This window comes from Vigna angularis, chromosome 1 (assembly GCF_016808095.1).
Source record: "Vigna angularis cultivar LongXiaoDou No.4 chromosome 1, ASM1680809v1, whole genome shotgun sequence".
NCBI lineage: Eukaryota > Viridiplantae > Streptophyta > Magnoliopsida > Fabales > Fabaceae > Vigna > Vigna angularis.
In genome coordinates this window covers 11688530-11700579 of record NC_068970.1, presented here as the reverse complement: position 1 = coordinate 11700579, position 12050 = coordinate 11688530, and the positions used below count along the sequence as shown (strand labels likewise).

The following is a 12050-nucleotide window of genomic DNA, read 5'->3' as shown; positions in this document are numbered from 1 at the left end:
ATTTTTATCAATATAAATTTGGTTTTTCGGTAATCTTGATTAAAATTTCTGTTAAAATATATAAAGCTAATTTTTATTGATATTAATGAGATTTTCTTTTTTATCAATTATAACAAAAAGTATTTTGATTCTACGGATTGAAATAATTGTGGTTAAATCAGAAAAAAAATAACAATATAAGAAGTCTTAATCAGCATGGATTAAAAAAAACTTCTCAAATGTTGCTAAAAATAAGTAATTTCAATTAATATTGACGATATTTTTAATTTATTAAATATGATTTAATACTACTACATTTTTTATATTTAATTGTAATTGAAATACTCCTAAATAAAAATTTAATAAAATTAAATTGCTTATTCAAATAAAATTGTGAATTGAAAGTATTTTAGTTTGAGTAAAATTAAATTATTATTATTACAAAAGATTAAAAGCGAATATCCACTCCTTGACATTTTAGTGCAGTATAAGAAGTTATATCCTATTTTCAATTTTATTTATTTTTTCATGTGGAGGGGTGAAAACACTTTATTTTTCATATACAGGGACGAAACGCCATAACAATGTAACTTCAATGTCTATAAAAAAAGTTATTTTCGATGGTTGGTTAATATTAGACGTCCAGAAATAGTGCAGGACTTACAAGATAAGATAACTTAAATTTTTCTTTAAATTTTTAGAATAATTTTTTTAAGATAAAACAGTGATAAAATTTTAAGTTTCAAAACAGATAAACTGTGATGAAGTTTTAAAATTTTTAAAGAAGTGTGATGATTGATTATAATCATATTATTTCAAGAGATTTAAAATTAAATAAGTTATAAAATGACGTTCTTAAGTGAAAATCATTAATTCAATGGCTAGTCCCAAATTAGACTCAGAATAAAACATTAATAAAACAAAAAAAAAAACTGATATTGTAACAAAGAAACTCAAGTGGTCAGTTTGCATGCAAATATATGCATTTCACATCCGACAAACATTCCGAAAGAATAGGAAGTTTGTGGTGGAAAACAGAAGTACCGCACCAAAACAAACATGCATTGTGTACTTTGTCGCAAAGTTCATCACTATAAAGCCTGGGAAAACCTTGTACAACATAACTGTCCCTTTCCAGAATAGTTTTCTTCTCATTTTTACACCCTTTTGGCATGGTATTCCTGGCCTAAAGGGAGTGGGCTCTAGGAGCTCCTAGATTAGAGCAGATAATAAACCATTAAACCTAAACAAATAATTAAAAAAACATTAATTAGGTAGGAAAGGGACACGTTCATTTTTACAACATGGCCTCCGACATTTCGTTTGAAGACCTCAAAAACGAGAATGTGGATCTTGTAAGAAACAAAAACAGTGATCATCTTGTGTTGCTTTGAATCTCAGACATTATCCTTTTCTGTGAGATGACTTTTGTGTATGTGTGTGTGCATGCAGGAACACATTCCTGTTGAAGAGGTTTTCAAGCAACTGAAATGTACCAAAGAGGGTCTCACATCTGCTGAAGGAGAAAAGAGACTTCAAATATTTGGTCCCAACAAGCTAGAGGAGAAAACAGATAGCAAATTTCTTAAGTTCTTGGGTTTTATGTGGAATCCACTTTCATGGGTCATGGAGGCTGCTGCTGTCATGGCCATTGCATTGGCCAATGGAGGGGTAATCACAAATCTTTTCTGTCTTTTTCTCTGTGTTCTTGTCTTCATTTTTGGTACTTTCTTTCTTTAACAAGAGCTTGTGAATTCCTCAGGGCAAGCCACCGGATTGGCAAGACTTCCTTGGTATTGTCGTGTTGCTGCTCATCAATTCAACCATTAGTTTCATTGAGGAGAACAACGCAGGCAATGCTGCAGCTGCTTTAATGGCTGGTCTTGCACCCAAAACAAAGGTGACACCATTTCTTCAGTAATTTTCATGCACAGAGTTTATCTATAAACTCATAATTCTATATTACCCTTACACCCAAAACAAAGGTGACAGCATTTGTTGGTTCATTTTCAATGCACAGAGTTCATCTATAAACTGAGAAATTCTGAATTATCCTTAAAAGGTTTCCCTGAAAACTGCTTCAAGTTTCTCAACTTTCATGGTCACAAGAGGGTCAATAGCTGTTGGAATAAAACAAAGATTGGGACCCATCCACCATACTTTAGGGGTCAATGTTTTTCTCCTCCACCGAAAGTGGGAGAAAATGAGTCCCATTCCTCCTTGTTTCACGGTAATGAGTGCACATCTTCAGCATGTTTCTTGTTTTCTTCTCCTTCCTTCATTTATTATAAATGAAGGCAAACCAAGCAGCAAAAGATGCAACGAACAGAAAGAAGAAAAGCCACCAAATTCAGAAGTGAAGCCACGATTGAGTGAGAGAGAAAAAAAAATAGAGAGAGTCTATTTTGTGAGTGTGTGATACAGGGAGAGTCTTGTATACCATCCGAGAGGGTGAGATTTATTGAGAGATCCTCAGAGAGTGAGAGAAACACTGTAATCCTACTTTCATAGTGGAGATAATTTTCTGGACTAGGTCCCGTGGTTTTTTCCGAGAGGATTTTCCACGTTAAAATTTCCAGTGTTAATTTTCTCTTTTCCTACGCTTTCATTTTTACGCTTCCGCATAGTGCCCATTTTGGGGTTCACAGAGGAGGGAACAAGTACCGCTGTTTCCCAACAGTGGTATCAGAGCTACCGGTTCGAAAAAGTCAGAATCCTGTGAAATTCAAGATGGAAGGAGACATGTTCAAGTTAACTGCGGATAATTACTCCTACTGGAAGCCGATGATGGAAGACCATCTATACTGCAAGGATTTGTATGAACCGATCACAAATCCGGAAATTCCAGAAGGGAAGGCCGAAAAAGATTGGGAGATTCTGAATCGTAAAACAGTGGCTATGATTCGGAAATACATCGACAAAAGCTTGTTTGAGCATGTATCGACTTATACCGATGCGTATGAGTTATGGACAAAGCTTGAATCTTTGATTCAAAAGAAGACTCCCAGAAATAAAGCTCACCTTGTCAGACGACTCGTAAAGTTGGAGTACACTGACGACCAAAATATGATCGAGCATCTCAACACCTTCAAAGGTATTGTGAATCAATTAATGAAGGCGGATATGAAGATTGATGACGAGTTACAAGCTCTTCTACTCCTTAGTTCTCTACCGGAGAGTTGGGACACATTGGTGGTCACTCTCAGTAACTCAACACCAGATGGAAAACTCAAACTGGATAACATTACAGACAGTTTGCTGAATGAAGAGTCCAGAAGGAAAGAAAGAGGAATGAGTAGTCACTCAGAAGCCAACGTTGTTGAGAATAGAGGAAGGAGTGAACACAGAAACAAAGGAAAACGTGAAAAGTCACGAGGAAGATTCAAGTCTCGTTCCAAAGGTTTAACATGCTTCTATTGTGGAAAAGATGGTCACAAGAAGCAAGAATGTAGATTCCTGAAAAGAGATCAGAAGAATGGAACTGTACACCCTGATGTGGTAGATCCCAAAAAGAAGTTGGAGGAAAAGACTACAACAGCGGTGGTATCAAATGATGAGAATGTGTTCCTTATCACTGAGGTAAACTATCTAAATATTGCTTTTGATGACTGCACTTGGATAGTAGATACCGGAGCATCTTTCCATGTTACTCCTCATGAGGGATTCTTCTCATCCTATCAAAAAGGAGACTTTGGAACAGTGAAGATGGGTAATCATGTCACAAGCAAAATTGTGGGCATAGGAGAAGTGACTTTGACGACACAAAATGGAAACAAACTTGTGCTGAAGGAGGTAAGACATGTACCAGAGATACGTCTAAACCTTATCTCAGTCGGTAAGCTAGATGATGCTGGAATGAACAATCAATTCAGCGATGGAAGATGGAAACTCTGTCAAGGAAGCATGATTGTTGCTCGAGGCAAGAAGGAAGGCTCCTTGTACTGCATGCAAGGAAAAATATACAAAGGAGAGACGAATGTTGCTCAAGAAGAAAGTAAGGAGTTGTGGCATAAAAGACTAGGCCACATGAGCGAGAAGGGATTAGAGATCCTCGCAAAAGATCATCTCCAAAGTATAAAAGGACAACCACTTGAATTATGTGAAGACTGCCTAGCAGGTAAGCAGCGTAGAGTGTCCTTCCGTAGATCTGAAAATGGAAGAAGAAAAGAGCATATTTTGGATCTTGTGTATTCAGATGTCTGTTCAACATCCGAAAGGTCCCTTGGTGGTGCTCAATATTTTGTTACCTTCATTGATGACCACTCTAGAAGATTGTGGGTCTATCCATTGAAAAGAAAAGACGAAGTTCTACGAATCTTCAAGGAGTTTCACGCCTCTGTTGAACGTGAAACTGGTAGAAAGTTGAAATGCTTGAGAAGTGATAATGGTGGAGAGTACAGAGGTCCATTCGAGCACTATTGCAAGACTCATGGGATCAGACATGAGAAAGTACCTCCCAAAACACCTCAAATGAACGGTGTGGCTGAAAGATTCAACAGAACGATTGCCGAGAAGGTCAGAAGCATGTTGTCTCACGCAAAACTTCCCAAGACATTCTGGGGGGAGGCAGTGCTAACAGCAACTCAATTGATCAACTTATCACCATCAAGACCATTGAATGGTAAGATCCCAGAAGAAGTATGGTCTGGTAAAAAGGCCTCATATCGCAACTTGAGAGTCTTCGGATGTAAGGCATCAGTTCACATTCCGAAAGATGAAAGAGCAAAGCTCGATGCTAAGGCGAAAGAGTGCATATACCTTGGTTCTCCAAGAGATGAATTTGGTTTCAGATTATGGGATCCTGCAAACAGAAAGATTGTTCGAAGCAGAGATGTGGTGTTCTTTGAAGATCAGAAGATCCAAGACATCAAGAAAGTGGAGAAACCAACATTTAAGGTGATAAGAGATCAAAGCCCTATTGTCATGAAAAACTTAGGGGGAGAGACTCGACAAGCTGAGACAGTTCAGGAGTTACAACTTGATGAAATGGCTGAAGAACCTGATCAACCTAATCTGACGGAAGAAGATCAACCAATTGAGGATGCTCCGCAAGAACCCCAATTGAGACGATCAACAAGACAGAAGCAACCGTCAAGAAGGTATTTTTCAGATGAATATGTTAATTTTACTGATGAAGGTGAACCTCAAAGCTTTGTAGAAGCAATGGAGACGAAAGACAAAGGCAAATGGTTGCAAGCCATGGAAGAAGAGATGCAATCCTTAAAGGAAAATCAGACTTATGATTTGGTAGAATTACCAAAAGAAAGGAGAGCATTGCAGAACAAATGGGTGTTCAAGCTCAAGAATGAAGAGAACAACCCAAGCCCAAGGTACAAAGCACGAATTGTCGTGAAGGGGTGCAACCAGAAGAAAGGAATAGACTTTGATGAAATATTCTCACCAGTAGTGAAGATGACATCCATTAGAGCGATTCTCGGTCTGGCAGCAACACTAGACTTGGAGATTGAACAACTGGACGTCAAAACAGCATTCTTACATGGAGACTTAGAAGAAGAAATTTACATGAAGCAACCAGAGGGTTTTGAAGAACCAGGCAAAGAACACTTGGTGTGTCGTCTGAAGAAAAGCCTCTATGGTCTGAAGCAAGCTCCAAGACAATGGTACAAGAAATTTGATTCCTTCATGATCCAACATAATTTCAAGAAGACCTCCGCAGACCATTGCGTGTTTGTGAAGCATTATGAAAATGGTGAGTCCATCATACTTCTCTTGTATGTTGATGATATGTTGATTGTAGGGAAGGACAAAATTAAAATAGCTGCTCTCAAGAAGGCATTGAGCAAGTCTTTTGCCATGAAAGACCTGGGTGCAGTAAAGAAGATACTTGGAATGAAAATCTCCAGAGATCGTTCTAGAAGAATGCTATGGATATCTCAAGAAGATTACATTGAGAAGATTCTCAAAAGGTTCAACATGCACAATGCCAAACCTGCTCGTGTTCCAATCGCTGGACATTTCAAACTCAGTAAGTCTCAATGTCCAAAGAATAAAGAAGAAAAGGAAGAAATGAACAAGGTACCCTACTCTTCTGCCGTGGGTAGCCTTATGTATGCAATGGTTTGTACAAGGCCAGATATTGGCTATGCTGTAGGAGTTGTGAGCAGATTCCTGTCGAATCCAGGAAAGGAGCATTGGGAAGCTGTTAAGTGGATACTGAGGTATCTAAGAGGATCTGCCAAAAGAAGCTTGTGTTTTGGCAATGGAGATCTAAAGCTAATCGGATATTCAGACTCAGACATGGCTGGAGATGTCGATTCAAGGAAGTCAACATCAGGTTATCTGATTACTTTTGCAGGGGGAGCTGTTTCTTGGCAGTCAAAACTACAGAAATGTGTGACATTGTCCACCGCTGAAGCAGAGTATGTAGCAGTGACTGAAGCCTCTAAAGAGATGCTATGGATGAAGAATTTCCTAAGTGAATTAGGACATGATCAAGATGATTATGTGGTGAATTGTGATAATCAAAGTACCATTCATCTAACCAAGAACCCCATGTTCCATTCACGCTCGAAGCATATCGACGTGCGGTATCACTGGATACGAGAAGCGCTGGATGAGAAGAAATTGAAGATAGAGAAAATCCATACAGACTTGAATTGGTCTGACATGATGACTAAGTCAATACCAACCAAGAAGGTTGAAGATTGTTGTCAAGGTGCTGGTGTCGTGGTACCTTCCAACTAAGTCAAGATACGAAGACGGGATGGAAGCCCCATTTGTTTGTTTTATGGGGGAGTTTTGTTGGAATAAAACAAAGATTGGGACCCATCCACCATACTTTAGGGGTCAATGTTTTTCTCCTCCACCGAAAGTGGGAGAAAATGAGTCCCATTCCTCCTTGTTTCACGGTAATGAGTGCACATCTTCAGCATGTTTCTTGTTTTCTTCTCCTTCCTTCATTTATTATAAATGAAGGCAAACCAAGCAGCAAAAGATGCAACGAACAGAAAGAAGAAAAGCCACCAAATTCAGAAGTGAAGCCACGATTGAGTGAGAGAGAAAAAAAAATAGAGAGAGTCTATTTTGTGAGTGTGTGATACAGGGAGAGTCTTGTATACCATCCGAGAGGGTGAGATTTATTGAGAGATCCTCAGAGAGTGAGAGAAACACTGTAATCCTACTTTCATAGTGGAGATAATTTTCTGGACTAGGTCCCGTGGTTTTTTCCGAGAGGATTTTCCACGTTAAAATTTCCAGTGTTAATTTTCTCTTTTCCTACGCTTTCATTTTTACGCTTCCGCATAGTGCCCATTTTGGGGTTCACAGAGGAGGGAACAAGTACCGCTGTTTCCCAACAATAGCAAATGTTATGTGTAATATGTGGCATCACAGGTCGTTAACTCAAACATTTCATCAAAATGGGTAGTAGGCAAATGAGAAACAGATGACAAAAAACTAAACTAATATTGGAATATATGTTACAAAACTGGTAAATGAACTTGACATGAATTACTTGAATCCAAAAAGCTCCAATAAAAAGAAAGAAAATGAAGAGAGAACAAGGACTACAGAGGGGAAGAGAGAGCTCACAGAGACATGGAGAGAGTAGAGATCTTGTGAACGAAAGAGAGGGCAAAGGGAGGAGACATTCAAATTTCTTTTACTTTCTTCATTAAAACAATTCATTTTATTCTAAAGAATTAAGGATTTTGGAACAATCATTGAAAATCTCACTCTTTCTCTCTTGGTGTGTCCAATTTCGTTCAATTAGCAAAATCTTTAGATTTGTCGTGGTACTATGACAACTCACATATAAATTTCACATTAACAAACTAAAAGGAAGGAGCCATTTTGTACACAGGTGTTGAGGGATGGAAAATGGAGCGAGGAGGAAGCTGCAATTTTGGTGCCAGGAGATTTGATCAGCATCAAGTTGGGAGATATTGTCCCAGCTGATGCCCGTCTTTTGGAGGGAGATCCCCTTAAGATTGATCAGTCTGCCCTCACTGGTGAGTCCTTGCCCGTCACCAAGAATCCTGGTAGTGAGGTCTTCTCTGGTTCCACCTGCAAACAAGGTGAAATAGAAGCTGTTGTCATTGCCACCGGTGTTCACACCTTCTTTGGCAAGGCTGCACATCTTGTGGACAGCACCAACAATGTTGGTCACTTCCAGAAGGTACGTCTTTTCTTTATATTTCTTAATTGATTTTTTTGTTTGACAACTTTGGAATAATGTTTGAATATTGGATTGGCTTCTACCAGGTGTTGACTGCCATTGGAAACTTCTGTATCTGCTCAATTGCTCTGGGAATGTTGATTGAGATTATTGTGATGTATCCCATCCAGCAAAGGTCTTACAGAGAGGGCATTGATAATTTGTTGGTTCTTCTCATTGGAGGTATCCCAATTGCCATGCCAACTGTCTTGTCTGTCACCATGGCCATTGGGTCTCACCGTTTGTCTCAGCAAGGAGCCATCACCAAGAGGATGACAGCCATTGAAGAGATGGCTGGCATGGATGTTCTCTGCAGTGACAAGACCGGAACCCTCACTCTTAACAAGCTCACTGTGGATAAGAACTTGATTGAGGTGAATGACCAATGTGAACACTTTTGTTTTCCTAAAATGTGATAATGAATCCTTGCATTTGCACCAAAGACTTCCAATTTGTGTTAATTAAGGTTGCTTGTGAATGTAGGTGTTCCCCACTGGCATGGACAAGGATACCCTTGTCTTGTATGCTGCCAGGGCTTCCAGGACTGAAAATCAGGATGCCATTGATGCTTCAATCGTTGGAATGCTGAGTGATCCCAAGGAGGTGCTTATTAAGTTTCAAATTGATGTTCTTTTATGAACATTAGTACTGTGTTAACATAAATCATGTAGATTGGCTTATCATTGTCAATGCTATCTTTTGTGGCATCTCAGGCAAGAGCAGGAATCGATGAGGTGCATTTTTTGCCCTTCAATCCTGTGGACAAGCGCACAGCTATCACTTACATTGATGCCCAAGGCAATTGGCACAGAAGCAGCAAGGGTGCTCCTGAGCAAGTGAGGGATTCACCATTACTTTTCTTATGCATCATTATCATGAAATAATTTTTCTTATAAAAGATAACATATATGAACCTACTGATATTTGACTAACCAAATTTATGTATGTCAGATTATTGAGCTCTGTGGACTCAAGGGAGAGATTTTGAAAAAGGCCCATAAAGTCATTGATGAGTATGCTAACCGTGGTCTGCGTTCATTGGGTGTTTCACGCCAGGTGAATAAAGTGTATAATATTTCATGTCATGAATTTACTGTTAAAAACCAAAATGAGGAAAGGAAAATGATCACTTGACACAACCACTAGGAAATTCCCTTAACAAAACTCTTGCACATGGTTTTCAGACTGTTTCGGAAAAGAGCAAGGAGAATGAAGGAGACCCCTGGGAGTTCTTGGGTCTCTTGCCCCTCTTTGACCCTCCAAGGCACGATAGTGCTGAGACTATTCGACGTGCTCTTGACCTTGGAGTCAATGTTAAGATGATCACTGGTGATCAACTTGCCATTGGAAAAGAAACTGGTCGCAGGCTTGGAATGGGCACCAACATGTACCCTTCATCCTCTCTTCTTGGTGACTGCAAGGACCCAACCATTGCATCAATCCCAATTGATGAACTCATTGAGAAGGCTGATGGATTTGCCGGAGTCTTCCCCGGTAATGACATCAACCTAGTTCATGTTAATCTAACAAAACCTACATAATAACAAAGAGTTTAAAGCATAATCCTTTTAGATTTGTCTATATGACAATCTATGTTTGTTGTTGTATGATTGCATGAGTATATTCTAATTAAATAATAAAAGTAAACAAGATAACTCAAAGCAACAACAAATTGATTTTCTTGTTTCATGCAGAGCACAAGTATGAGATTGTGAAGAGGTTGCAAGATAGAAAGCATATTTGTGGAATGACTGGAGATGGTGTGAATGATGCCCCAGCGCTGAAGAAGGCAGACATTGGTATTGCCGTTGCCGATGCCACTGATGCAGCGAGAAGTGCCTCAGACATTGTCCTGACCGAGCCCGGACTCAGTGTGATCGTGAGTGCTGTTTTGACCAGCAGAGCCATCTTCCAGAGAATGAAGAATTACACAATCTACGCTGTTTCCATCACCATCCGTATTGTGTTTGGATTCATGCTCGTTGCTCTAATATGGAAGTTCGACTTCTCCCCTTTCATGGTCCTCGTCATCGCCATCTTGAACGATGGAACCATCATGACAATCTCCAAGGATAGGGTGAAGCCTTCTCCTCTTCCCGATTCATGGAAGCTGAAAGAAATATTCGCCACTGGTATTGTTCTTGGAGCTTACATGGCCATCATCACTGTTGTCTTTTTCTTTTTGGTTCATGACACCGATTTCTTCACCGTAAGTGCTATTCACTATTCAAACAATAGACAACTTATCACATATAACTCTGACATGACATACCATGATGTTTTTTCCCTTCAGAGAACCTTTGGTGTTAAGCCAATTGCAGACAGTGAGGAGCAGCTTAACTCAGCCCTCTACCTTCAAGTGAGTATCATTAGCCAAGCACTCATCTTCGTCACCAGGTCAAGGAGTTGGTCTTATGTTGAACTCCCTGGAATTTTGCTTATCACAGCCTTCTTTGCTGCTCAATTGGTAAGTTACAACTTTCTGAAAACATGCTGTCTAATAAACAAGGAAACCAATCATCAACCAAGAAATAAGAAAAAAGTAGTTCCATCATAATGCATTTAGCTAAAAGTTATATAAATAATTATTTCTGACCTGAGAACTGGTGAATCAGGTGGCCACTGTGATTGCTGTGTATGCACACTGGGACTTTGCTAGAATCAATGGAGTTGGTTGGGGATGGGCAGGAGCAATATGGGTCTTCAGCATTGTTACCTACATTCCTCTTGACATCCTCAAGTTCCTCATCCGGTTGGGACTGTCGGGCAAGGCTTGGGACAACATGCTTGAGAACAAGGTCTAGCCAGAAACATTCTTAAATGACCAAACTTGCTTTTTACAAACTTGTCACTTCATTCCAATGCTTGTGTTGGTGCAGACTGCTTTCACTACAAAGAAAGACTACGGAAAGGGAGAAAGGGAAGCTCAATGGGCCATGAATCAGCGCACACTTCATGGTCTCCAAGTAGGAGAAACCAAGGTCAACCACGAGCAGTCTGAAATAGCAGAGCAAGCTAGAAGACGTGCTGAGGCTGCCAGGTTCAGTTCCTCCCAAACTCAATGCATGAATGTCAATGATTCTGTAGTCATGTACTAGAAAAATCACATAGCCTCTTTTTGCTGAATTTCAACATATATACATACATAGTGTAGTGTAATATGGCTATGCTTAATAAGTGTCAAAATTTGCAGGTTGAAGGAGCTCCACACACTGAAGGGACATGTTGAATCTGTGATGAAGTTGAAGGGTATTGATATTGATACCATTCAACAACACTACACTCTATAAAACAATCTTAAGAAACAAAAAATGGATGAAATTGGGATCAAAGCTTCTTAGAGCATATAACCAAATTGGGTTTATATTTTCACCATGTATATTGTGTTTGTATGCTCGCTCTCTTCTACTGTTGAGACTTGACTAATATGCACGGAAGCATATGTTGAATTTTTTTTTATTCTAATAAAATAATAAAACAAATATTATTACAAGTTTTGCGAGTATTAAAGTGTCTTTTACTCCTATTCGTTTTCGAAAATTGAAATAATAGTTATTGTATTTTTCCAATTTTATCCGTTAAAAACAGATGAAATAAAAGATTATAAGATTATAAATAAAACATTTTTTAAAGACGAAAGTGAGAAGATTATTTATTTCAAGATCTTGAATTTTAAGAATATTTACATTTGTTTAAAATGGAAAATATTTAACTAATGAATCATGGACATATTATAAATAAAGATTGTGTTATTGATTTATTTTAGATATAACTTTCACTTCAATTATGAATTATATATATGATTTTGTAGTCTAATAACTACCATTCTAGTATCATTTGTAATGTCGTAAAACTTATTTAAAAATATTAGAGGTATTCCAACCTTTAATTTTAC

At 38.6% G+C, this 12050-nt stretch overlaps 1 protein-coding gene across 2 annotated transcripts; it reads left to right on the top strand.

Moving 5' to 3' along the window:
• Window positions 1-1268: 1268 nt before the first annotated feature.
• Window positions 1269-11587, top strand: LOC108329507 (ATPase 8, plasma membrane-type). 2 transcript variants are annotated; one of them, XM_052871498.1, is made up of 14 exons: window positions 1269-1334; window positions 1432-1650; window positions 1742-1879; window positions 7802-8116; window positions 8203-8529; window positions 8639-8758; window positions 8869-8991; window positions 9107-9211; window positions 9340-9649; window positions 9850-10364; window positions 10449-10622; window positions 10771-10953; window positions 11035-11195; window positions 11349-11587. In XM_052871498.1, exons 1-14 carry the CDS (start codon window positions 1284-1286, stop codon window positions 11443-11445), a joined length of 2838 nt encoding a protein of 945 aa, XP_052727458.1. In that variant the 5' UTR covers window positions 1269-1283; the 3' UTR covers window positions 11446-11587. The 2 variants fall into 2 exon arrangements, with proteins under 2 accessions (XP_052727458.1, XP_052727457.1); XM_052871497.1 differs by having other exon boundaries at window positions 9850-10622.
• The last annotated feature ends 463 nt before the right edge of the window (window positions 11588-12050 follow it).

Coding starts and splice junctions, on each gene's coding strand:
- LOC108329507 (XM_052871497.1), top strand. CDS start 1,284: ATGGCCTCCGACATTTCGTTTGAAGACCTCAAAAACGAGAATGTGGAT. Junction 8,992..9,106: donor GCAAGGGTGCTCCTGAGCAA/GTGAGGGATTCA, acceptor TATGTATGTCAG/ATTATTGAGCTCTGTGGACT. Junction 10,623..10,770: donor CCTTCTTTGCTGCTCAATTG/GTAAGTTACAAC, acceptor CTGGTGAATCAG/GTGGCCACTGTGATTGCTGT.